Raw genomic sequence first — 27,724 nt, forward strand, 5'->3', positions numbered from 1 at the left:
GGTATTATTCTTTATTTATCTCACTTTCCAGAAGAGGAAACTGAGGCTTATAGGTTAAGTAACTACCGAAAGGTAAGGTGGAGATGGAATCTGAATTCAGGCTTTTTTTGACATCAGAGCTCATGATCTTTCCCCTATACTTCATGCCAACAAAGCTAAAGAAATTTTACAAAGTCCTTAAAGAAATCCAACCATGATTTAAAGAAATCTTGACTATGGTTTTCTAATTTCATTTCAGAAGTTTAATTTCTTAAAACTTCCCAATTTCTATGTTTCTGCACTATCCTTCCCCTACCTATTCAGAGTTTTCAGGAAAAGGGTGGGGCATGTCAGTGAAGGCTCTCTAAAGAAAGTGACATCTCAGTGAGATCTGAAGGATTAATAGGGATTACTTAGTAGGGGGAGGTGGCATGGACAACAATGAATGCAAAGATACATTTCTAGAACTGAAACAATTTCAGTACCTAATTTTTTTTTTAAATTTATTTTTGGCTTCATTGGGTCTTTGTTGCTATGTGCGGGCTTTCTTTAGTTGCAGCGAGTGGGGGCTACTCTTCGTTGTGGTGTGTGGGCTTCTCATTGTGGTGGCTTCTCTTTGGTGCAGAGCACAGGCTCTAGGTGCGTGGGCTTCAGTAGTTGTGGCTTGCGGGCTCTAGAGCGCAGGCTCAGTAGTTGTGGTGCATGGGATTAGTTGCTCCGTGGCATGTGAGATCTTCCCGGACCAGGGATTGAACCCGTGTCCCCTGCAATGGCAAGTGGATTCTCAACCACTGCTCTACCAAGGAAGCCCAGTAGCTATTTTTTTTTTTAATATTTATTTATTTATTTTGGCTGCGCCCGGTCTTAGTTGCGGCACACGGAATCTTTAGTTGCGGCATGTGGACTTCTTAGTTGGGCATGCATGCAGGATCTAGTTCCCCAACCAGGGATCGAACCCAGGCCCCCTGCATTGGGAGTGTGGAGTCTTACCCACTGGACCACCAGGCAAGTTCCAGTACATAATGTTATAATGAGAATACCGAGGGTTTAAACTAGAGATGTAACCAGGAGCCAGATCATGAAGGACCATCTAAAACCATCCTAAGATGTTTGGATTTTATTCTGAGGAAAATGGGGATCCATGGAAGTGTTTTAAACTGGGGAGAAACGTGATCAGATTTGTGTTTTAGGTAGAATACTCATTTTAGGCGGGTAAAAGACTGGAAGGGATGAGTCTGGTAATGGGTCAATTAGGAGCATGAACTAAATCCTCAGAAACTGTTAAATTGAAGTGGAAAACTGGAGAATAAGTAGCGGATGGGCATAGAGGAGATTAGGGGAAGAAGAGGTGGAGGCAAAGTTTGTCACAAAAATTTGCCCTTCTCTGAATAGCTGCAACTTTGCCTCTGATTTTGGAGACAAACTTCCTTTTACAACTACAATTCATTTTTTCCAGGTAGCCATTTCATGCATTTTTTTCAACTAGTATTATTGACCACCTTCTATAAGTTAGGCATTGTTTTAGGCCTGGGGATACCAAAGTCCTTGCCCTCATGTGGCTTATATTTTTTTCCTAGTGGGAGGGAGCAGAAGATAAACAGAAACAAAATAAATATACAGCATGACAACGTTAAATATAAAGGCAGGACAAACGGGACAAGAAGTATGGGGAGGGTGTGGTGATGGTGGTGAGGATTGCTATTTAATGTAAGCCCTGAGCAAAAACTTGGCAACATTTGAGCAAAAACTTGAAGGAAATAAGAGAGACATCCATGAGGGTAACAAGGAGTCCAATAGTGCTGGAGTAGAATAAACAAAGGAGAGAGTGGCAGAAGATAAGGTGAGAGAAGGGTGTGGAAAGAACAGATTATGTAGAACCTTGTAGAGCACCATCCTTACGAATTTTTAAATTCTGCCTGAGATGGGAAGCTATTGGAGATAGCTTTTGAGTAGAAGGGTGACATGATTGTTTAAAGTGATCACTCTAACTGCTATGTTGAGAATAGATTTTAATGAAAAAAGGCTGGAAGCTGGGAAACCAGATAGGAGGATATCGTAAGAATCCAAGTGGGTTATGACAGGGGCTTGGACCAGGGTAGCAGTAGAAGAGATAAGACATAGAGAGTCTCTGGATATATTTTGAAGGCACAGTCAATAGGATTTCCTAAGAGATAGGATATGGGATATAAGAATAAAAGAGGGGTTAAAAATTATTTCCAATGTTTTTGTCATGAGCAACTGAAAGGAAGGAGTTGCCATATACTGAAAAAGGAAAGACTGGCAGGAAAAGCAGGTTAGGGGGAGGACAACAGGAGTTTACTTTTGGACACATTAAGGCTACTTTGATAACCAGATGAATATGTTGAATAGACAGCTGGATGTATCAGTCTGAAGTTCAAAAGCAAGGTACAGGATAGACACATAAAATAGGGATATATCAGCATATAGATTTCTTTTAGTTATGAAACTAGATGAAATTACCACAAGTAAGAGAGAATGGATAGAGAAGAGGTATATAAGTACTGAGTCTTGGGGGTACACAAAGATTTAGAATTCTGGGTGATGAGAAATCAAGAGGATGAGAAGGAGCAGACAATGAGGTAGGAGGAGAAGAGAAAGAAGAAGGAAGAAGGCGAGGAGGAGGAGGCGGAGAAGATGCATCCTGGAAGCCAAATGAAGGAAGTATTTTAGGGAAGAAGAAATGATCACTTGGGTCAAATGCTGCTGAACAAATAAGATGAGAGAGGAGTGACAACTGAATTTAGCAACTTTGAAGTTGACAAGAACGGTTAGTAGAGTGGCAGAGGTGAAAGAAAATGGTAAGAGAAAAATTGGAGACAGCAAGTGCAGACCACATTTTGGATAAGTTTTGCTCTAAAGGATGGAAGAGATGTGAGGGCAATACCTGAATAGGGAAATTAGGTCAAAAGAAGTGTTTTTTGTTTTTTTTAAATTATGGGAAAAATATCAGCTGGTGGGAATGATCCAAGAAGGAGGGGGAAAAATGATAATTCAGGAGAAAGAAAGGATGTTGCTGGATGATGTCTTTGACTAAGCAAGAGAAGATGAGATCTATTGCACAAGTCCAGAGTTGGCCTTAGATAAGGGTATAAATAGTTCATAGTAATAGGGGGGAATGCAAAGACAGAGAGCCTATACTGGTAGGTGGGTAGATGTGATGGGGGGAGCTTGGAATGTTCTTTTTGATTCTTTTCTTTTTTCAGTGAAAGAGGAAACTGACAGTATGGTTGGGGGAAGAGGTGTTGGAGAGTTGAGGATAGAAGTTAGGAAATAGTCCATTTAATGTACTCTAATATAAAATAAAAATTAAATTTAAAAAAGTATACCTGAAACTAACACAACATTGTAAGTCAACTATAGTCCAATCTAAAATAAAAATTAAATTTAAAAAAGAATATTGATTGGATTTGGATTTAGAAAACTCAGTTTTGACTCCCAGGTTTTCCACTCATCAGGTAGGTAAAATTTAACTTGTCTGTTCAATCCCTCAGGTAGTTCAGTTTCTCTATGGGTAAAATGGAGATACCTAAGGCCTGGGATTTCTATTTGTATGAGGATTAAATAAAAGAATAAATGTGAAAGGAATGCATTTTGCAGCTATTTGAACTTGAAAAATAACTTTAATATTTGAATCTGCTTATCAAGGACTTGTTCCATTATTCATTTTCATGTGTTTTACATAATCTTTTTTTTTCTATTTTTTTTTTTTTTTGCCGTGCAGCTGAGGGATCTCAGTTCCCCTACCAGGGATTGAACCTGGACCATGGCAGTGAAAGCGTGGAATCCTAACCAGTAGACCACCAGGGAACTCCCTACATACATTATCTTATTTAATCCTTACATTAACCCTGTGAGATAAGGCATTCTCATCCCATTTTACTGATGGGGAAGTTGAGCTTCAGAGAAAAACACCTTGTCCAAGGTTCACAAGTTAGTAGGCCTGGTGGCTGAGCAGGCATTCCAAAGCAGGATTCAAATCCAAGCCTCCTACTCTTAGTAACTATCCGTTTCCAAGACATATTTTCTCTTAAATTAGCTAAAGTGTACTAATTCACTACTCTCTCTCAGGGTTTCTTTCTTGGAGCAGGTTAGAAGGGTCTTCTCCATACTTTTTACGTCACAAGAAAGCTGAGCAGTTCAGTTTGTGTACTTACTAGATCAGAAGTGGTTTTGATATTTGATTCATCCAATGTCAGTAGAAGTTGAAACAGAGGTCTGATATAAGAGAGGTGCTGTTGCCAGATTTGTAGGAGAAAGGACTTTAAAAAATATATTTCAAAAATGTAGGGGCTTCCCTGGTGGTGCAGTGGTTAAGAATCCGCCTGCGCTGCCAATGCAGGGGACACAGGTTCGATCCCTGGACTGGGAGGATACCTCGTGCCGCGGAGCAACTAAGCCTGTGCGCCACAACTACTGAGACTGTGCTCTAGAGCTTGTGAGCCACAACTACTGAAGCCTGCACGCCCTAGAGCCCGTGCTCCTTAACAAGAGAAGCCACCGCAATGAGTAGCCCCCGCTCGCCGCAACTAGAGAAAGCCTGTGCCCAGCAACGAGGACCCAATGCAGCCATAAATAAATAAATAATTTTTAAAAATATATACAATCATTCCTCCTTATCCACGGGCTCTCCATCCCTGGATTCAACCTCTATGGAAGATGTTCAGAAAAAAATTCCATAAAATTTCAAAAAGCAAGAGTTGAATTTGCCAGTACCAGCTATTTACACAGCATTTACATTGTATTAGTATAAGCACTCTAGAGGTGATTTGAAATATAGGGGACGAGGTGCCTAGGTTATATGCAAATGCTACACCATTTTACATAAGGTACTTCAGTTTCAGAGGATTTGCATATGGTGGATCCTGAAACCAATGTCCCTGGGGACACGGAGGGCCCACCATATTCTATTTCCCAACTCCACAGAGCTGGTCGGTGGCCATGCCTTTGACCGGCGACAGGAATGTGGTACCTAGCCCTATGGTGTCGGTTGGAGGGAGACGGTCTCAGAGGGATGTGTAGGAGTTGGGTGAGTGGTTCGGCAGGCCTAAGGTGGTCTCTGAGGCGTCAAGAAGGCGGAAGGAGGGCGGCTGCGCCCTCAAGGCGTGGAGTGGTGGTCGACTCCGGTGTGGGTGGGGAACGCCGTCCTGGGGGCGGGGTCTGCGCCGGAGGAGTGCGCGTCGCCACGCTGAGCGTTTCAAAAGCCCAAACCTTCCGCAACGGTGCTGAGTGCCTGCCCGCCGAGCGGGCGCAGTTTAGCTGCTTTCCGGTGCCGGTCGAGACCACCTCTCGCGGCATCCGGGCCCCGCTCGACGGCCGCTCTCTCCTCGACGCCTAGCAGGCGGGGGTCGCAATGGTTCACTTCTTGCACCCAGGCCTCTCGCCCCGGACCATCGTCCCTCCGGACGCTCAGAAGGAAGTCCTGGGCTGCGGCGTGGCGCAGGTGAGCACCGGGGAGGGGGAGGGGGGAACGCGAGCCTAGGCGGGACGCCAGGCCCCTGGCGAGCGCGGCGAGTCGTCGGGGACTGTGCTGAGGCATTTGTTGGCTCGTTTGACCGACGCGGGGGTAAAGTCTGAAGAGGCTGAGCCCCTGCCAGGCTTCTGCCTTTTAAGGGAAGTGCATGCCGGAGAGGAGTTTTCCTCCCAGGGCGTCCCAGCCTTGGAGCCGAGCGAGCAGACCCTACGCAGCTGAGAGGAGGAGCGGCGGGATGAGTCCCGCCTCCCGCGTAACCCTGGGCGAGTCCCCTGCTCTGGTCTCTGATGCTCACCTGTGCCTGCGAGGGCGGCAGCTATTTTGCAGGGTGGTGTAAATTTAGACGTAAGTGCTGGGCATTGCTTTAGGTTTGGCCCGTAGTAGACGGTGGCGCTTTTTGTCATGATGCACCCAAATGCCTCAAACCTCGACCGTTCCCCCACGTGTGTTGGGGATCTGTTGCTTCCCAGAGGTTGTGACCTGTCGGTCCGGGGATCGTTAACAGGAAGACCTTCTGAGCCCGCGGGGGGGGAACTGGAACCCCGAAGGCTGAAATTCCTTAAATTCCACGTGTTTGTTTCCCCCTCTTTTCCCTCGGAATGCCTGTTAGACTAAACTGAGCAAAATGCAAACCAAAAGAGTTTGTATTTGGCGCCTACTGTGTCAGGTATTGCATTTCTAGAGTAATCTCGGATTTTTTTGTAGGCATTTTACTGGTGTATAGGGAAATTGAGAACCCTTCCTTGACTTGCTCATGATCTGGAGCCTGACATCAGTTGTTCTGATGTCAGACTCCATGTTCTACAACATCCCAAGGGCTACCGGTCTAAGAACTCAAAATCTACTGAACGCTCTACCCACAATTAGTATGGGGGGGGGAGGAAATATCCTGATTGAGGTTGTACTTTACACGCTGACGACGTGTTGGCTTTTGTGTCCTTCAAAGATCTAGCCTGTATTCCTGTAGACCCTTTTGAACTCACTTTTAAAAGCTCCCTAAATAATTGGTAAATTTGTTTGTAGCTAACGGAAAAGCTGCGTTTTTTTTTTTTTTTTTTTTTTTTTTTTTTGTGGTACGTGGGCCTCTCACTGTTGTGGCCTCTCCCGTTGCGGAGCACAGGCTCGGGACGCGCAGGCTCAGCGGCCATGGCTCACGGACCCAGCCGCTCCGCGGCAGGTAGGATCTTCGCGGACCGGGGCACGAACCCTCGTTCTCTGCATCGGCAGGCGGACTCTCAACCACTGCGCCACCAGGGAAGCCCGATAAGCTGCGTTTTTAATGTATGTACTAGCACAGCGTGACAAGCACATTTTTTGTTGGCGCTGACTGGAATTGAAAAGCAAGGTTTTCTTTAGAAAAGTGATCAGACTAATCCATTTTCTGTCTGGTTCCATACTGTACTATGTACACTGGTATTTTTGGTTAAGATTTTATTTTTAATTAATTTTAAAAGTTGTACAATGCTTGAATACTTTTCCTTTAGATCTAATTTCTCTATGCTGTTCTTAATTTTATTTAGCAGTGTTTTGTAGTTTTTGGTGTAAAGGTCTTTTACATATTTTGTTAAATTTATCCCTGTTTTTGATAGTACCGTAAATATTTTTTAAAAGGTTATAATTTGGGGGGCGTATATTGATCTTGTATCCTACAACTTTGCTAAAGCCACCTATTTTCTCCAGTTTTTTAAAGATTTCTTAAGATTTTCTTTACAATCTGTCATCTGCAAATAAAGACAGCTTTACTTATTCTCTTTCAGTCTGTGCTTTTTCTTCTCTTTTTTTAAAAATGCATTTTCTAGGACCTTTTGTAGAACGTAGAAGTGGTGAGAATAGACATCTTTGTATTGTTCTAGATCTTTCACCTCCAAGTATGATAACTGGCTATAGGTTTTTCCGTTAGATGCCCTTTGTCAAATTAAGGAATTTTTCTTCTGTTCCTAGTTTGCTGAGTTTTTTTGTTTTTGTTTTTTTAAATCATGAATGTGTGTTGAATTTTGTTAAATGCTGTTTCAGCATTTAATAAGATGTTTTTGTTCTTTATTGTGTTAATGTGGTGGATTTTATTGATTGTGAATTTAACTTTACATTCTAGGAATAAACACCACCTGGTCATGATGTATTATTTTTATATATCGAAGAATTCTATTGCTAATATTTTTGAAATATTGTTTATGTCTATGTTTATGAGGCAGATTGCTCTTTAGAAATATTTTATCTGGGAATTCCCTGGTGGTCCAGTGGTTAGGACTCTGTGCTTTCACTGATGTGGGCCCGGGTTTAATCCCTGGTCGAGGAACTAAGATCCCACAAGCCACGTGGCATGGGCAAAAAAAAAAAAAAAATTATCTGGTTTTAGTCTCTAGATAATATTGGCCTTAAAATATGAGTTGGGAAGTGTTCCCTATTCAGTTTTTTGAGTTTGTGGGATATTGGTATTATTTATTCCTTAGATGTCTAACAGAATTCACCAGTGAAGCCATTGAGACTTTAATTTCTTTGGGGGATTTTTTAAAAATTTTTATTTTATATTGGACTATAGTTGATTTACAATGTTGTGTTAGTTTCAGGTGTACAGCAAAGTGATTCAGTTATACATATACATATATCTATTCTTTTTCAGATTCTTTTCCTCTTTAGGTTATTACAGAATATATTGAGCAGAGTTTCCTGTGCTATACAGTAGGTCCTTGTTGGTTATCTGTTTTAAATATAGTAGTGTGTTATGTCAATCCTAAACTCCCAATTTATCCCTCCCCCCTGAGGGAAGGTTTTAAACTATATCTACTTCTTGGGGGAAAATGCTCATAAATTTTGATATATTGTTAAAAATATTTTATAATTACTGTTAAGAGTCCTTCTTTGACCCATGGGATATTTAGAAGTGTACTGCCTAATTCCCAAATAGTTGGGGATATTCCACATATCTTTTTGTTTAATGCAAATACATTGTTGTCAGAGAACATGCTCTATGATTTCAATCCATTTATATTTATTGAGATTTGTTTTATGGCTCAGATATGATCTATCTTGGTGCACGTTCATGTGCACTTAAAAGGAGTATGCGTTCTGTAGTTGGGTATAGTATTCTATGAATGTCAGGTCAAGTTGATTGAGAATGTCAATCTATATTCTTTTTTTTTTTTTTTGGCCACGTAGTGTGGCATGCAGGATCTTAGTTCCCCTACCAGGGATGCAACCTATGTCCCTTGCAGTGGAAGCGCAGAGTCCTAACCACTGGACTGCCAGGGATTTCCCAATGTTAATCTATATTCTTATTCATTTTCCATCTACTTGTTTTTATCAGTTGCTGAAGACAAGTGTTAATTTCCAACTGTAGTTGTCAGTTTTTCTTTTTGTTCTTTCAGTTTTTACTTTATGAATTTTGAAGCTGTTAGCAAGTGCATATACATTAGGAATTGTCTTCTTGATGAATTGATCCTTTTATCATTATGAAATATCCATCTTGATTTCTGATATTCTTTTCCTGAAGCCTTCTTTTTCTGACATTAACATAGTCACTTCAGTGTCCTTATGATTAGTGTTTTTTAAACAACGCTGTTTAAAGCCCATCTCTTGTAAACAGCAGGCTTGCTTTTTTAATCCAGTTTGACAATCTGTGCCTTTTAAATTAGAGTAAATGTAATTATCAAAATTGTTGTGTTTAAGTTGCTGTTTGTGTTCTATTTGTCCTATGTGTTTGTTGTTGTGTTTCTTCTTTGCCTGGCTTCTTTTCAATTGAGTATATACATATATTTTTTTGGCCGTGCTGTGCAGCTCACGGGACCTTAGTTCTGCGACCAGGGATTGAATTTGCACCCTCAGAAATGAAAGCATGGAGTCCTAACCACTGGACTGCCAGGGAATTCCCTCAGTTGAATATTTTTAAAGTTTCATTTTATCTCTACTGTTGACTTACTAGTTCTGTTCCTCTCCTTTCCTGCCCCACCCCAACTCTCTTTAATGGTCACTCAAAGATAGCAGTTTTTTATTTTTATTTTTATTTTTATTTAATTTATTTATTTATTTATTTATTTTTTTGCGGTACGTGGGCCTCTCACTGTTGGCCTCTCCCGTTGCGGAGCACAGGCTCCGGACGCGCAGGCTCAGCGGCCATGGCTCACGGGCCCAGCCGCTCCGCGGCATGTGGGATCTTCGTGGGATCTTCCCGGACCGGGGCACGAACCCGTGTCTCCTGCATCGGCAGGCAGACTCTCAACCACTGCGCCACCAGGGAAGCCCAAGATAGCAGTTTTTTAAATGTGGACTCAAGACCTCTGGGGTCTCTAAGACCGCATTCTCTTTCATTAAGCCACACATTAATAAATTTGCAAAAATGTAAAACAGTGCTGCCGTTGTCACTAAACTTTTAAAAATTCTTTTTGAAAATATAGCTGTTTTAAAAAAATGTTCTTTCTTGGGAATTCCCTGGAGGTCCAGTGGTTAGGACTTGGTGCTTTCACTGCCGAGGCCAGGGTTCAATCTCTGGTCTGGGAACTAAGATCCTGCAAGCCACACGGTGTGGCCAAAAAAAAAAAATGTTCTTTGTGTCAACATTTGATTTTTTTTTAACTTTTATTATTTCTAATGCATTAATACATATTTTAAAGATTTCTTAGTTTTAATGCAGTAAATGTTGAAAGATGTAATACAATTTTTAAGAGTATAAAGTGGTCCTAAGTTTGAGAGTCACAGCTCCAGGTTTTAAAATATACATGTTTGACTTACCACAGTCTACTTTTAAATATATCGCTTCACCTTACAACAGTATTCTTTAATTTTCTCCCCTCTTTCCTGTACTTTGTACTTTTGAAATAATACATTTTACTTCTCCATGTTAGAAATTGCACAATATATTGTTTTTACTTTTTCTTTGATCAATCAGTTATTTCTTTTTTTTTTTTTTTTTTTTTTTTTTTTTTTTGCGGTACGTGGGCCTCTCACTGTTGTGGCCTCTCCCGTTGCGGAGCGCAGGCTCAGCGGCCATGGCTCACGGACCCAGCTGCTCCGCGGCATGTGGGATCTTCCCGGACCGGGGCACGAACCTGTGTCCCCTGCATCGGCAGGCGGACTCTCAACCACTGCGCCACCAGGGAAGCCCAATCAGTTATTTCTTAAAGGAATTAGGAAATAAGAAAAAAAAAGTCTGAAAATATCTTTATTTTACCTTTATTTCTGAAAGATATTTTCATTGCACTTAGTTTTTCTTTTTTTAAAAAATATTTATTTATTTATTTATTTGGCTGCACTGGTTCTTAGTTGTGGCATGCGAGATCTTTAGTTGTGGCATTCAAACTCTTAGTTGTGGCACATGGGATCTAGTTCCCTGACCAGGGATCAAACCTGGGCCCCCTGCATTGGGAGCGTGGAGTCTTAACCGCTGGCCCACCAGGGAAATCCCTGAAAATGTTATTTCATTGTCTTCTGGCTAGTATTGCTTCTGATGAAAATTTAGTGGTCATACTTCTTTTTTTTTTTAAAAAAACTGTGTCCACATTACCTCTGGTTCCCTTTCCCCCAGTCTTAAGGTTTTTCTCTTTATTGTTGGTTTCTAGACATTTATTATGTTGTGGTATCTTTTGTTTATTTCACTTTGGGTCCATTTTTGCTTCTGGGATCAGTGGGTTTATATTTTGTATCTAATGTCAATATTTTTTGACTTTTTAAAAAAGAAAGCTATTAAGCTTGTTGTTCTTTCTACCTGGTGAATTAACTGTGTAATTCAAAAAATATTAAACTGTAAAATAATTTCATAGATTCCAAGTGTAGGACATTGTCCTCCTTGACCATTATTTCTTAAAATATTTTTTCTTCCCCAATAACTCTCTTCTGGAGTTTCAATAATACATTTGTATTAAACTGCTTAAGATTGACCCTTGGGGTTCTATGCTTCTCCACTTTTTTTTCCCAGACTTTTTCTGTTTCAGTTTAGATAGTTTCTATTGCACTACCTTCAGCTTCACTTGTCTTTAATTTTGTAGTATCTAATCTGTTGATAATATCATCTAATGTGTTGTTTACGTTAAATAATGTATTTTTCAACTCTGAAAGTTCCATTTGGGTCTTTTTCGGATCTTGCACTTCTGTGTTGAGATTGCATATTTATTCCCTCATTATATTCATATTCTCCTCTATATCCATGAATTATAATATCTGTTTAAAGTTCTTATCTGCTAATTGTGTTATTTCTGGGCTCCTTCCTCCCTCCCTCCCTTCTTGGCATTGCGCAGCTTGTGGGATCTCAGTTCCCTGACCAGGGATTGAACCAGCACCCTAGGCAGTGAAAGTGAAAGCATGGAGTCCAAACCACTGGACCTCCAGGGGATTCCCTGGGTCTGTTTCTGTTGACTAATTTTATTTTCTGTCTTGATTCTTACCATATTTTATTGTAAGCTAAACTTTATGGATACTATTGTGTTTAGATTTTTGTTGTCTTCCTGAGTCAGGCCTATATGTGAGGTTTTTAAAACAGATTTTTTTTTAGGGGGGATCATGCTTTGTGGCATGCGGGTCCTTAGTTCCCTGATCAGGGATTGTATTCGTGCTCCCAGCAGTGGAAGTACGTGTTCCTAATCAGTGGACTGCCAGGGAATTCCCTGGGGTTTTAATTTTTAAATTTTTGTTCATTTATTTTTTAAAAGATTTATTATTTATTTATTTTTGGCTGCATTGGGTCTTAGTTGCGGCACACACAATCTTTTTTTTTTTTTTTTTTTTTTTTGTGGTACTCAGGCCTCTCACTGTTGTGGCCTCTCCCGTTGTGGAGCACAGGCTCCGGACACGCAGGCTCAGCGGCCATGGCTCACGGGCCCAGCCGCTCTGCGGCATGTGGGCTCTTCCCAGACCGGGGCACGAACCTGTGTCCCCTGCATCAGCAGGCGGACTCTCAACCACTGCGCCACCAGGGAAGCCCACACAATCTTTATTGAGTCATGTGGGATCTTTCATTGCGGTACACGGGCTTCTCTCTAGTTGTGGCATGCAGGTTTTCTCTCTGTAGTTGTGGCACGAAGGCTCCAGGGCACGTGGGCTCTGTAGTTTGGGGCACGCAGACTCTCTTGTTGAGACGCTCGAGCTCAGTAGTTGTGGCATGCGGGCTTAGTTGCCCCTTGGCAGGTGGGATCCTGGTTCCCTGACCAGGGATTGAATCCTGGTCCCCTGCACTGGAAGGCAGATTCTTTACCACTGGATCGCCATGGAAGTCCCCCCTGAGGTTTTTAAAGTGCTACTGTAGGGACTTCCCTGGCAGTCCAGTGGTTAAGACTCTGTGCTCCCAAGCTCAGGGGGCACAGGTTTGATCCGTGGTCGGGGAGCTAAGATCTCCGCATGCCATGTGGTGTGGCCAAAATCAAATCAAAACAAAACAAAGATGCTATTGTAAATTTTTTAAATTTAATTTTCTAATTAATTGTCGGTTGTATGTAAAATACAGCTTTTTGTTTGTTTTGTTTTTTTACCTTGTACCCATTAAAACATGTTCATTAGGAGAGTTATATAGTACTGTTTATATTTTAGAAATGATGAGTCTAAACTCTGGGTAGAGATGGATTGGAAAAGGATTAAGAGTGAAAGTAGAGAAACTAATTTGGAGTTTTTTAATATTCTAGGAAAGATATGGTAGTGACTTGCATTAGAAATTAGTAGTGGAGCTAGAAAGAAGGGGATGAACTAGAAATTTATTTGGGAGGTTTAACAGTCATACTCACAGCAGGAAACAGATGACACACTCAGCATAGGGATAATTTAATGAGAGTTTAATTAAGGGACTACTTGCAAAGATAAGGGAGAGGTATGGAAAACCATAGTAATATACTACTCAATGTCCGGTAACAGTAGCTATTGCCACCCCTAGGCCCAAAGGACCTCTCAGAAGGAATATCTTAGTTCATTTGGGCCGCTATAACTAAAATACTGTAGACTGGGTGACTTATAAACAACATAAATTTATTTCTCACTGTTCTGGAAGGCTAGGAAGTCCAAGATCAAGGTGCTGGGGGATTTGGTGTCTGGTGAGAGCCCAATTCCTTGTTCATATACATCTTTTTGCTGTATTCTCACGTGGCAGAAGGGACAAGGGAACTCTCTGGGGTCTCTCTTATAGGGGCACTAATTCCATTCAGTGAGGGCTTCACCCTCGTGACCTAATGACTTCCTGAGGTTCCTCCCTCCAAACATCATCAAATTAGAGGTTAGATTTCAACATAAGAATTTTGGGGGGACTTTCCTGGTGGTGCAGTGCTTAAGACTCCACACTCCCAGTGCAGGAGGCCTGGGTTCAATTCCTGGTCAGGGAACTAGATCCCACATGATGCAACTAAGAGCCTGCATGCCAAAGGGGAGATCCCACTGACCTCAACCGAAGATCTCACATGCGGAACTAAAGATCCCGCATGCTGTAATGAAGATCTTGCAGGCGGCACTGGCGATCCCACGTGCCATAAGTAAGACCTGGTGCAGCCAAATAAAATAAATAAATATTTTTAAAAAAAAGAACTTCAGAAGAATACAAACATTTAGTCAGTAGCAAGGAGAGAGGACTGATTTTAGAGGAGTGATGAGGGAGACATAGCCTGCCCAGGGTACTTTAAAAGAGAAAGAGCTGGGGAAATTATCTGTAGTGATTCCACACAAGTCGCCTCAGAGTAGAGGTAGAGAAGATTAAGGAGTGGGTCTGGGTGTGAGGTAGGTAGCAAATGGAAGATATCTGGCACAAGTAGAACCAACAGGATTTGCTAATTTATTGGATGTCTGTCTTGTGTGGGATGTTGATTAAGGGTAAGGAAATGTCAGTAAAGATTAAGCAGCTGAATAGATGTGATGGTGTTTACTGAGTAGGGAAAGACCGGGGAAGTTCAGTTTCATACATGGTGAGTTTGAAGTATTTGTGACACAGTTAAGTAGATATGTCAAGGAGACAACTGGTTATCTAACACTGTGGCTTAAAGAGAGATCTGACCTGGAGGTAGTAATCTAGAATTCATTGGATTTATAGATAATATTTAGAATCATGAAATCAGTAGTTAGATATTATAGAGGCAGAGTCATTAGTCATTAGTGGTCTTGGTGGGAAATCGATCTCTAAAACATGCTACTGATTTATAAAACAAAAACAAGTAACAGAATACTGTAGTATAATTCTATTTATATAAGTTCAAAAGCATGCAGAACTAAACAGTATTCAGGATAATGATTACCTCTGGGTGAAGGGATGAGAAGTAGCATCAGGGAAGGCTGTATAAGGAACTTCAAAAATTTGGTATATTCTATTTAAGCTGTGTGGTGAATACAAGAATGTTTTTAAAATATTTATATGTATATATTTTTTTACTGTGTTCGAGTTCTTTTTATTTTTTATTATTTATTTATTTATTTTTAACATCTTTATTGGAGTATAATTGCTTTACAATGGTGTGTTAGTTTCTGCTTTATAACAAAGTGAATCAGCTATACATATATCCCCATATCTAAAAATATTTACATTGTTTTCTATTTTATTATATTATTTAAATATTTTACATATGTTCTAAACATCTTTTATATGGATTTAATCTTTACTGTATTTAAAAAATATTTATTTATTTGTTTTTGCTGGGTCTTTAGTTGCAGCACATGGGCTCCTTAGTTGTGGCATGTGAACTCTTAGTTGCAGCATGCATGTGGGATCTAGTTCCCTGACAGGGATTGAACCCAGGCCTCCTACATTGGGAGCATGGAGTCTTAACCACTGTGCCACCAGGGAAGTCCCCTTTACTGTATTTTAAAAATGAGGCTGCCATGTCCAATAATATGGCATATAATGTCATAAAGTCTTAAAAGGAAATATTCTGGATAAAATGTAACAAACACTTTCAAATGCAAAGTAAGGAAAATCCCCAGCATCCCCACCCAATTCAAAGAAGCTGGAAATCACCACTGTAAGCAGGCCCTAAAATAACCAAAGATTAGAGACTAGACCTTTGCCAAAAGCCAGCGGGATGTTTGAATGGAGACTGTGAACTGTAATATATACATATGTATATGTATATGTAAACATGGGTTAACAAAGGCTGGTCATGCTTCAGGGAAATGGTAGGTCTAAAAAAATCTGCTTATGGGAAAGGGAAACAGGGAAGCTTGTCAGTTTTGGCTTGGATTTTGAGTGAGAAAAATATGTCCTAAAAATTTGCTATCACAGGTCTGTCCTCATACAGACTAAGGGTTTTAACTGACATTTCTAGCTTGGTTCAGGAAATGTGTAGCTGAGAAATTATCAAAATGGCCCCTGGTGATGCCCCTAAGTAAGTAGCATTTAGCATAATCTCTCTGATATGACATATCTTCTGCCCAGGGTTCACAGGAGTCTGCAGTAAACTCTCACTAAAGATTAGCTCATGGACTTCCCTGGCAGTCCAGTGGTTAAGACTCTGCACTCCCAATGCAGGGGGCACGGGTTCGATCCCTGGTCAGGGAACTAAAATCCTGTATGCCGTGATGCGTGGCCTAAAAAAAAAAAAAAAAAAAAAAAAAAAAATTAGCTCACAATCTTAAATTATAAAACATGAACCTCTATGATTAAGAATCAACAGAGGGACTTCCCTGGTGGTCCAGTGGTTAAAGAGAGATCTGACCTGGAGGTAGTAATGCAGGGGGTGCAGGTTCAATCCCTGGTCAGGGAGCTAAGATCCCACATGCCTCACAGCCAAAAAACCAAAATGTAAAGCAGAAGGAATATTGTAACAAACTTAATAAAGACTTTAAAAATGGTCCACATTAAAAAAAATCTTAAAAAAAATCAACAGAATCAATAACTAACAGAATTAGATTCCCAGAGACTTCAGAAAATGGTATTATTGAAACAGTATAAAATAAGTGTATTTAAAATTTATTAAAGAAATAAAAATGAAAAAAGAACAATATACAATTCAACAATGAAGAACTAAATGCCACAGAATAAAGAAATAGTAACCTGGAAGATAGATCTAGAGAAATTACCCACAAGAAGCATAATTTCCATTTTCACATGGGCATATGAACCAATTCTGGTTATGAGACCGAAGTAAAAGTCTGCTGAGACTGTTTCAGGGAATTTTTTTGCTTCGTTGGCTCCTTTCTGACATTAATTCTGACATGGCGAGGATTTGGAGCAGTTGAAACTCTCATATGTTCTTTTGGGAATGCAAAATAGTACAGCCACGTTGTAAGAACGGGTTAGCACTTTGTTATGTAAAGTTAAATACATGCTTAACATGTAGGAAGTGTTGAATTCCAGGGACCCAGGAATCCCATTTTTAGGTAACTACCCAAGAAAAATGAAAACTATGTTCCCACAAAACTTTGTGAATAGTTATAGCAGCTTTATTCAAAATTGTCAAAAACTTCAAGTAATCCAAATGCCCTTCAGTTGGTGAATAAAGAAATTGTGATATATTCATTGCAGTGGAATGCTTCTCAGCAATAAAAAGGAACAAATTACAAAAACATGCAGCAACACAGATGAATCTGTGTTAAATGCATTATGCAAAATGAAAGATGTCAGATTCAAGAGGCCCAATTACTTAATGATTCTATTTATATGACATTTTGGAGAAGGCAGAACACTGGGAACAGAACGAAGATAAGTGGTTGCTTGGGGTTGGTGGGAGGGATTGTCTGCAAAGGGACACTAGAGAATTTTTGGGTCATAGAACTGTTCTATATCTTTATTATGGTGGTAGTACACGACTGTATGCATCAGTCAAAACTCGTTGAACTAACTACACCAAAAAGTAATTTTTTTCCTGTATGTAAATTATACCACAATTAAAAGAAAAACAAAAATGAATAACAGGATAGTGATTACAGCGTGCAGATTAAACTTACTGAAGAAATATGGTTGAAGAGGATGTGGGGGTCAACAGAAGGCTTTTGTTTTTAAGGCAAATAATAGAGCATAAATTGTATGTTAAGAGTGATCCAGGGGCTTCCCTGGAGGTGCAGTGGTTAAGAATCTGCCTGCCAATGCAGGGGACACAGGTTTGAGCCCTGTTCTGGGAAGATCCCACATGCTGCAGAGAAACTAAGCCTGTGCGCCACAACTACTGAGCCTGCACTCTAGAACCCACGAGCCACAACTACTGAGCCCACGTGCCACAACTACTGAGGCCCGTGTGCCTAGAGCCTGTGCTCCGCAACAAGAGAAGCCTGCACACTGCAACGAAGAGAAACCCCCGCTCACCGCAACTAGAGAAAGCCCACCACAGCAATGAAGACCCAACACAGCCAAAAATAAATAAATAAATAAATTTATTAAAAAAAAAAAAAAGGGTGATCCATTTGATGGGAATTCCCTGGTGGTCCAGAGGTTAGGGCTTGGTGCTTTCACTGCCTGGGCTCAGGTTCAGTCCCTGCACAGGGAACTAAGATCCTGCAAGCTGTGTGGCCTGGCCAAAAAAAAAAAAAGAATGATCCATTTGAGAAGGAGAGTTTGAAGATATGCATGAATGAAGAAATAACAAGGAGGGGCCAAGGCAGGAGGGATGAAATCCAACCTTCACACGTGGAAGTGTTGGTCTTTGCAAGGAGGTACGTGTTTTCCATATAAGAGGAGACCAAGGAAAAGATGCATGCAGTTCCGAACTAAATTTGATGGTGAGGTGGCTTCATTTTTCTCACTGAAGTGAGTCAGATTCTGTTACCAGCATGAAATGGGTTTGAGGAACAAGTAGAGGCATGAAATAATTCTTGCCTGATGGTGAGAAAGTGCCCTGTCTAAAGAGACCTTGAAGGATTTCCAGCTACGGAGGGCTCATTTGAAGTTAATGTTTATGAATTTTCCATGACATACTATGTTGTCATACTCTTCTCTTCTTCTTTTTTAAAAAATATTTATGTATTTATTTTTGGCTCTGTTGAGTCTTAGTTGCGGCACGCAGGGTCTTCATTGAGGCATGTGGGATCTTTCATTATGGTGCACGGGCTTCTATCTAGTTTTGCCCTGCAGGCTCCAGGGTATGTGGGCTCTGTAGTTCGGGGCACGTGAGCTCTGTAGTTTGGGATACGTGAGCTCTAGTTGAGGTACGCGAGCTCAGTAGTTGTGGTGTGTGGGCTTAATTGCCCCGTGGCATGTGGGATCTTAGTTCCCTGACCAGGAATTGAACCCAGGTCTCCTGCATTGTAAGGTGGATTCTTTACCACTGGACCGCCAGGGAAGTCCCCTCTTCCCCTCTTCATAGATGATTAGTTGCTGGGTGTTGCCATAAAAAAGGTGAATAGTGAAGTTCTTCAAGGAGAATGTCTTAGAGTGTAATGGAGGAGAGGGAACAAGGAGTTGAGGATATTTGTAAAGGAGTAATTTATACTTCGGACTATGGAGGGAATTTAATCAGTTAAAAGTGAGGTGGAGGTCGGTGAATGTATTGCATGTTGAAACCTTTGACAAAAATGCAATCTCTGGGGCTTCCCTGGTGGCGCAGTGGTTGAGAGTCCGCCTGCCAATTCAGGGGACACGGGTTTGTGCCCTGGTCTGGGAAGATCCCACATGCCGCGGAGCGGCTAGGCCCGTGAGCCATGGCTGCTGAGCCTGTGCGTCCGGAGCCTGTGCTCCGCAATGGGAGAGGCCACAATGAGAGGCCCGCGTACTGCAAAAAAAAAAAAAAAAAAAAAAAAAAAAAAAATGCAATCTCTGGCTAATCACTCTCTCTTCATGTCTGAGTGCCATACCTTTCAAATATATATTTTTAAAAATTTATTTATTTATTTATTTGGCTGCACCGGGTCGTGGTTGCGGCATGTGGGATCTATAGTTGCAACATGAGAACTCTTAGTTGAGGCATGTGGGACCTAGTTCCCTGACCAGGGATCGAACCCATGGCCCCTGCATTGGGAGCACGGAGTCCTAGCCACTGGACCACCAGGAAGTCCCTCAAATATCTGTAGAATGAACAAATGCCAGTCTCTTAGAGAAGATGTCTTACATCTGTCAGTTCTAATTCTTCTACAGCCTCCTGGGTATAGCAACCTTTTACAGTGTGAACACTTATGAGGGTGGGAATAGGCAGGCCTTCTTATCCTCTGGCATGTAGTAATCATTCAATAAATATTTGTTGAATGAATGACCATGTGATTTCTGCTTGATTAGTCCCTTACGTTGTATGAAATTGTCAGATTTATTGGATGTATTCCACACTGAACTGTTAGCTCCAAAAGGATTAGAACTATATCTTACTCATCCCTGTATTTTTAGTGGCTGGCACAGAACAGGAGATAAGTGAAGGATTGAGAGAACTTAATTTTTTTTTAAGATACAACAGAAGCTACAACAGATAAAAGTCTTCCATTCAGTTAATAGTTGGAATAAGGTAGTTTCATTACATATAAATCATTAGAGTGAGGAAAATGTAGCTTAAGATATCCTCATTAAGTAGTTTGATGTATGGCATGACCACTTTTATGTTGTATTTTTATAGATGTGTTCTAACAAATTTGTTTGGGGGTTTGTTTGCTAGGAGGAGGCGTCTCCCTACTCTTTGGTCAACATCTGCCTGAACGTCCTGGTTGCTAACCTGGAGAAATTGTGTTCTGAAAGATCTGATGGAACACTTTGTCTTCCGGAGCATTGGCGTTTCCCTCAGGAATTAGCTGATCAATTCATTGGGGTCATGACTTGGCAAGGTAATGATAAAGCTCCTTTATAGTGTACTTCTATAGCATTTTACTGTTTGAAAAGCACTTTCACATATAATTACTGTTTTGCTCCTCACAACAACCCGGTGAGAAATATAGAAGTTATTCCCATTTTATTTGTGTGGAGGTTGATTCTCCGAATCTCTCTGGGATCCCTTGATGGAAATTGTCTTGTGTCTAGGCTTGCCCTGGTGTTGCTATAGTCTCATCTCCCATTCTTTTCTTTGTGAACATGAACCTTTAAATTTTTTTCCTTTACCTCCTATTGTAGTGGGGCTTTCAAAGAGCTATGTTTAATTTACGATGTTACAGTTTTTTCTTAATGAAAAATTTTTTGGGGTAACACATTATTGGAGATAAAATTCACATACTATATAATTCATCCATTTAAAGTATACAATTCAGTTTTTATTTTTTTTAGTATATTCACAGATTTGTGCAGCCATCATCACAGTCAATTTTCATCACCTTAAAAAAAATCTCCGTATCCATCCCACCCTAATTTTAAGTAGTCATAATCTACTTTCTACCTGTATGGATTTGCCTTTTCTGAACATTTAATATAAATGGAATCATTCAACATGTGGCCTCTTGTGTCTGTCTTCTTTCACTCAACATAGTATTGTCAGGGTTCATCCATGTTGTAACATCAATCACTATTGAATTTTTATGGCTGCATAATATTCCACTGTATTGATATACCCCTTTTTATTCATTTCTCAGTTGATGAACATTGGGTTGTTTTTACATTTTGGCTATTATAAATAATGCTACTATAAACATTAGTGTACACATTTGTGTGTGGGCATATGTTTTTATTTATTTTGGGTGTATACCCAGGAGTGGAATTGCTGGATTAAATGGTAGCTCTGTGTTTAACTTTTTGAGGAGCTTCCAAACTCTTTTCCAAAGTGGCTGCACCATTTTATGTTCCCACCAGCAGTGTTACAAGAGTTCAGATTTCTCCACATCCTCACCAAAACTTGTTATCTGACTTTTTGATAGCCATCCTGGTGGATGTGAAGTGGCATCTATTGTGATTTTGATTTGCATTTCCCTAGTGACTAATCATATTGAGCGTTTTTTCATGTCCTTGAAGGCCATTTGTTTATTCTCTTTGGAGAAGGCTCTATTCAGATTTTTTGCCTATTTCTTATTAGGTTATTTGTCTTTTATTATTGAGTTGTAAGATATGTCCCTCATCAAACATGGTTTGCAGTTATTTTCTCCCATTCTATAGATTGTCTATTCACTTTGTTGATAGTGTCCTTTTACTCATAAAAGTTTTTAATTTTGATGAAGTTCAATTTATCTTTTGTTGCTTATGCTTTTGGTATCATATCTAAGAATCCATTGCCAAAGCCATTGCGAAGTCCTAAAGATCTTACACCTATATTTTCTTTTAAGAGTTTCATTGCTTTCACTCTTATGTTTAGTACTTTGGTCCATTTTGAAATAATTTTTGGCATGAGGTGTAAGGGTCCAGCTTCATTATTTTGCATGTGGCTGTACAGTTGTCCCAGCACTATTTGTTAAAAAGGCTGTTCTTTTTGTGTTGAATAGTCTCGGCATCCTTGTTGAAAATCAGTTGACCATAGATGTATGGGTTTATTTTTGTACTCTGAATTCTATTCCATTGATTGATGTGTCTGTCCTTTTGTCAGCACCAAGTAGCTTGATTACTGTTTGCTTTGTAGTGAGTTTTGAAATTGTTAAGTGTGAGTCTTCCAGCTTTGTTCATCTTTTTCAGGATTGTTTTGGTTATTCTGGGTTCCTGATATTTCCATGTGAATTTGAGAATTGACTTGTCAATTTCTACAAACAGTCCAGCTGGGATTTGAATAGGAATTGCATCAAATATGTATAATCAGTTGGGGGATTATTGCCATCCTAACAGCATTAAGTCTTCTGATCCATGAATATGATGTCTTTCTATTTCTTTAGATCATCTTTAGTTATTTTCACCAATGTTTTACCATCTTAATAATCTGAAATCCTTAATACATGAGCATGGGAGAGCTTTCTATTTATTTAAAATACATCTTTATTTCAACAATATTTTCTAATTTATGGGTATAAGTTTACATCTTTGTTAAATTTATTTCTAAGTATTTTATTTTTGATGCAGTTACACAATTGCTTTCATTTTTTTTTTTTTTTTTTTTTTGCGGTACGCGGGCCTCTCACTGTTGTGGCCTCTCCCGTTGCGGAGCACAGGCTCCAGACGCACAGGCTCAGCGACCATGGCTCACAGGGCTAGCCGCTCCGCGGCATGTGGGATCTTCCCGGACCGGGATACGAACCCGTGTCCCCTGCATCGACAGGCAGACTCTCAACCACTGCGCCACCAGGGAAGCCCACAATTGCTTTCTTAATTTCATTTTTGGATTGTTCTTTTTTTCTTTTTTTTTTTTTCCGGTACGCGGGCCTCTCACTGCTGTGGCCTCTCCCGTTGCAGAGCACAGGCTCCGGACGCACAGGCCCAGCGGACATGGCTCACGGGCCCAGCCTCTCCGCGGCATGTGGGATCCCCCTGGACCGGGGCACGAACCCATGTCCCCCACATCGGCAGGCGGACTCTCAACCACTGCTCCACCAGGGAAGCCTGGATTGTTCATTTTTAGTGTACAGAAATACAATTGATTTTTAAAAATTATTTTTAAAATTTTTATTAGGCTGTGCTGTGTGGCATGTAGGATCTTAGTTCCCCATCCAGGTATCAAACCCGTGCCCCCTGCATTGAAAGCACAGAGTCTTAACCTCTGGACCACCAGGGAAGTCCCTACAATTGATTTTTAATGTTAATCATATACCCTGGAAACTTACTGAATTGATTTATGCGTTCTAATAGTTTAAAGGATTTCTTAGAATTTTCTGTATACAAGATCATGTCATCTGCAAATGGAAATAGTTTTACTTCTTCCTTTCCAATTTGGATGCCTTTTATTTGATTTTATTGTCCAACTGCCCTGGCTAGAACCTCCAATACAAAGTTGAAGTATTGAAACATTCACCCTTTTCTTTTCCTGATCTTAGGGGGAAAGCATCTAGTCTTTTACCATTAAGAATGATTGTAGGGCCTCCCTGGTGGCGCAGTGGTTGAGAGTCCGCCTGCCGATGCAGGGGACACGGGTTCGTGCCCCGGTCTGGGAGGATCCCATATGCCGCGGAGCGGCTGGGCCCGTGAGCCATGGCCGCTGGGCCTGTGCATCCGGAGCCTGTGCTCCGCAACGGGGGAGGCCACAACAGTGAGAGGCCCGCATACCGCAAAAAAAAAAAAAAAAAAAAGAATGATTGTAGCTTTGGGTTTTTTGTAATTGCCCTTAACAGGCTGAGGAGGTTCCCTTCTATTTTAGTTTGTTGAATGTATTCATCAGGAAGAGGGTGTTGGCTTTTTCTGCATTTGTTGAAATGTTCACGTGGGTTTTGTTTTTTATTCTTTTAATGTGGTGTATTACATTAATTTGCTTTTGGATGTTAATCAATCCATGCTTTTCTGGGATAAATCCCACTTGGTCACATTGTATAAATCTTTTTATATATTACTAGATTCAGTTTGCTGGTAATTTGATGAAGATTTTTGCATCTATAATTTAAAAGGATTTTGGTCTGTGATATTTTGTTCTTGTGATGTCTGTATATGGATTTTTGGCATCAGGATAAAACTGGCCTCAATGAATTGGGAGGTGTTCTCTCTTTTTTTTTAGAGGAGTTTGTGAAGAATTGGTATGTATTCTTTAAATGTTTGGTAGAATTCAACAGTGAAGCCCTCTTGGCCTCTTTGTGTGGATAGTTTTTTGATGATGAATTCAATCTATTTACTTGTTATAGGTCTATTCATATTGTCTGTTTCTTCTTCAGTAGCTTTGGTAGTTTGTGTTATTCTGTGAACTTATCCATTTCATTTAAATTATCTGATTTATCAGCATACAGTCTGTTCATGATATTTCTTTACAATTCATTTTATTTCTACAAGGTCAGTAGTTCTGTCCCTTTCAATTCTCATTCTAGAAATTTGAGTTCTCTTTTTTTCTTGGTCAGTTGAGCTAAGTTTTGTCAATTTTGTCGATCTTTTCAGAAACCATCTTTTGATTTCATTGATTTTTTTTTACTTTATTTACTTTTCTGTCCGCCATTTCATTAATTCTCATTATAATTTTTATTATTTCCTTCCTCCTGCTCATTTTGTGTTTGGTTTGCTTTTCTTTTTCCTGTGTCTTAAGGTAGAAGTTTAGGTTATTGATTTGAGAGCTTCTTTTTTAAATATATGCAATTAGAGCTATACATTTCCTTCAAGCACTGCTTTAGCTGCATCCTGTAAGTTTTTGTATGTTGTCTTTATTTTTCATTCATCTCAAATTATTTTCTGATTTTTCCCTTTTGATTTCTTCTTTGACCCACTGGGTTTTAAGAAATATATTGTTTAATTTCCAAATACTTTTGAATTTCCAGATTTCTTTGTTATTGGTTTTTCAATTCATTTAACTGTACTTTGAGAACATACTTTGTTTTATTTCAGTTTTAAAAAATTTATTGAGATTTGTTTTTTGGCCCAATATATGCTCTATTTTGGAGAATGTTCCAAGTGCATTTGAGAAGAATATAGATTATGCCATTATTGGGTGAGTTGTTCTGTAGATTTCTGTTAGATCTAGTTGGTTTATAATTGTTTTAATCTTCTATTTCATTGTCAATCTTTTGTAGTTTTTCTGTATAGAAAATAGTTTTTTAATCCTTTTTGTTATTCATGCTAAATAGGATATATGTATACTTTTAAAATACATTGTTGGGACTTCCCTGGTGGCACGGTGGTTAAGAATCTGTCTGCCAATGCAGGGGACACGGGTTCGAGCCCTGGTCTGGGAAGATCCCACATGCTGCAGAACAACTAAGCCTGTGTCCCACAACTACTGAGCCCGTGCTCTAGAGCTCGTGAGCCACAACTACTTAGCCCGCATGCCACAACTACTGAAGCCTGCGTGCCTAGAGCCTGTGCTCTGCAACAAGAGAAGCCACTGCAGTGAGAAGCCCGCGTACTGCAACGAAGAGCAGCCCGTGCTTTCTGCAACTAGAGAAAGCCCGTGTGCAGAAATGAAGACCCAATGCAGCCCCCCCACCCCAAGAAAAAATACATTTTTGGATTTGATTTGCCAATATTTTGTTGAGGTTTTTTTGTTGTTGTTGAGGATTTTTGCATCTGTGTCCATGAGAGATATTGGTCTATAGTTTTCTTTCATAGTAGCTCTGTGGGTTTTTTTAAAATTATTTTTTTATTTTTTATTTATTTGGTTGCACCAGGTCTTAGCTGTGGCAGGCAGGCTCCTTAGTTGCGGCAGGCAGGCTCCTTAGTTGCGGCATGCAGGCTTCTTAGTTGTGGCTTGCAAACTCTTAGTTGTGGCATGCATGTGGGATCTAGTCCCCTGACCAGGGATTGAACCTGGGCCCCCTGCATTGGGAGTGTGGAGTCTTATCCACTGCTCCATCAGGAAAGTCCCAGGTGCTCTGTGGTTCTGGTGTTAGGGTAATGCTGACCTCAAAGAATGAGTTAGGAGGTATTCCCTGTGCTACTATGTTCTGAAAGAAATTGTAGAGAACTGGTACAATTTCTTCCTTAAATGTTTGGTAGAATTCACCAGTGAACCCATCCAGGTGCTTTTTGTTTTGGAAGGTTATTAATTATTGATTCAATTTCTTTAATAGATATAGATCCATTCACATTGTCTGTTTCTTTTGTGTGAGTTTTGGTAGATTGTGCCTTTCAAGGATTTGGTCCATTTAATTTAGGTTATCAAAATTGTGGGCATAGAGCTGTTCATAGTATTCCTTTCATATCCTTTTTTAAAAAAATTAATAAATTTATTTATTTTTGGCTGTGTTGGGTCTTCGTTGTGGTGCACGGGCTTCTCGTTGCGGTGGCTTCTCTTGCTGCGGAGCACGGGCTCCAAGCGTGTGGGTTTCAGTAGCTGTGGCATGTGGGCTCAGTAGTTGTGGCTCACGGGCTCTAGACTGCAGGCTCAGTAGTTGCGGCGCATGGGCTCCGTAGTTGTGGCTCGTGGGCTCTAGAGCGCAGGTTCAGTAGTTGTGGTGCACAGGCTTAGCTGCTCCGCGGCATGTGGGATCTTCCCAGACCAGGGCTCGAACCTGTGTCCCCTGCATTGGCAGGCGGCTTCTCAACCATTGCACCACCAGGGAAGCCCATCATATCCTTTTTTTCTTTTTTTTTTTTTTTCATCATATCCTTTTTTTTTTTATTTTTTTTTATTTTTTTGCGGTACGCGGGCCTCTCACTGTTGTGGCCTCTCCCGTTGCGGGGCACAGGTTCCGGACGCGCAGGCTCAGTGGCCATGGCTCACGGTCCTAGCTGCTCCGCGGTATGTGGGATCTTCCCAGACCGGGGCACGAACCCGTGTTCCCTGTATCGGCAGGCGGACTCTCAACCACTGCGCCACCGGGGAAGCCCCATCATATCCTTTTAATGTCCATGAGATCTGTAGTGATGTCCTCTCTCTCATTTCTGATATTAGTAATTTGTCTCTTTATTTTAGTCTGGCTAGAATCTTACTGATTTTATTGGTCTTGTCAAAGAACCAGCTTATGGTTTTATTGATTTTCCTTTATTGATCTGGGGTAACATTTGTTTATAACATTATGAGTTTTACATGTACAGAATATATTTCTACCTCTGTATAGAAATACGGTGTACCCATCACCAAAAATTTAGTTTCCTCTGTCACCATACAGTTGATCCCCTTTACCTGTTTGCCCTCCCCCCCACTTTTTCCTGTCTGATAAACACTACTCTGTTTTTTCTATCTACATGTTTCTGTTTGGTTTAGTTTTTCATATTTTGTTTGTTTATATTCCACATAAAAGTGAAATTATACGGTATTTGTCTTTCTCTGTCTGACTAATTTCACTGGGCATAATACCATCAAGGTCCATCCATGTTGTCAGAAGTGCTAAGATTTCATTTTTTTAATGGCTGAGTAGTATTCCATTGTATATATTCCACATCTTCTTTATCCATTCATCTGTTGATGGGCACTTAGGTTGTTTCCATATCTTTGTTATTGTAAACAATGCTGCATTGACCATAGGGGTGCATGTATCTTTTTGAATTAATGTTTTTGTATTCTTTGGATAACTACCCAGAAGTGGGATAGCTAGATTATATGGCAGTTCTATTTGTAATTTTGTGGGACTCTCCATGCTGCTTTCCATAGTGACTGCACCAATCTACATTCCCACTAACAGTGTATGAGGGTTTCCACATCCTTGCCAGTACTTATTTCTTGCCATTTTGATAATAGGGTTTTTTTGGTCTATCATTCATCCTCTTTATCTTTTTAATTTTCAAATTTGTATACAATTTTTAAAGGTTATAGTCCATTTACAGTTATTACAGAATATTGGCTATATTTACTGTGTTGCACAGTACATCTTTGTAGCCTTTCTTACACCAGTAGTTTGTACTTCCCAGTCCCCTACCTCTATTATTGACCACATACACACACTGGTAATCACTAGTTTGTTCTCTATATCTGTCTGTCTTCTTCTTTTCTGTTATATTCACTAGTTTGTTGTATTTTTATTAAGTTCCACATATAAGTGATATCA

The 27,724-nt window shown here is 40.3% G+C and overlaps 1 protein-coding gene across 1 annotated transcript in view; it reads left to right on the top strand.

The window, feature by feature from the left end:
• Window positions 1–5,350: 5,350 nt before the first annotated feature.
• ZYG11A (zyg-11 family member A, cell cycle regulator) overlaps window positions 5,351–27,724 on the top strand; it is a gene marked incomplete at its 5' end in the record, with an annotated part of 59,410 nt that continues 37,036 nt past the window's right edge. The window contains 2 exons of the mRNA XM_082615914.1: window positions 5,351–5,440; window positions 19,930–20,095. Of these exons, the coding sequence (XP_082472040.1) occupies window positions 5,351–5,440; window positions 19,930–20,095 (256 nt within the window). The remainder of the gene's footprint in view (window positions 5,441–19,929; window positions 20,096–27,724) is intronic.

This window comes from Mesoplodon mirus (assembly GCF_964341445.2).
Source record: "Mesoplodon mirus genome assembly, chromosome: 3".
Taxonomy (NCBI): Eukaryota; Metazoa; Chordata; class Mammalia; order Artiodactyla; family Ziphiidae; genus Mesoplodon; species Mesoplodon mirus.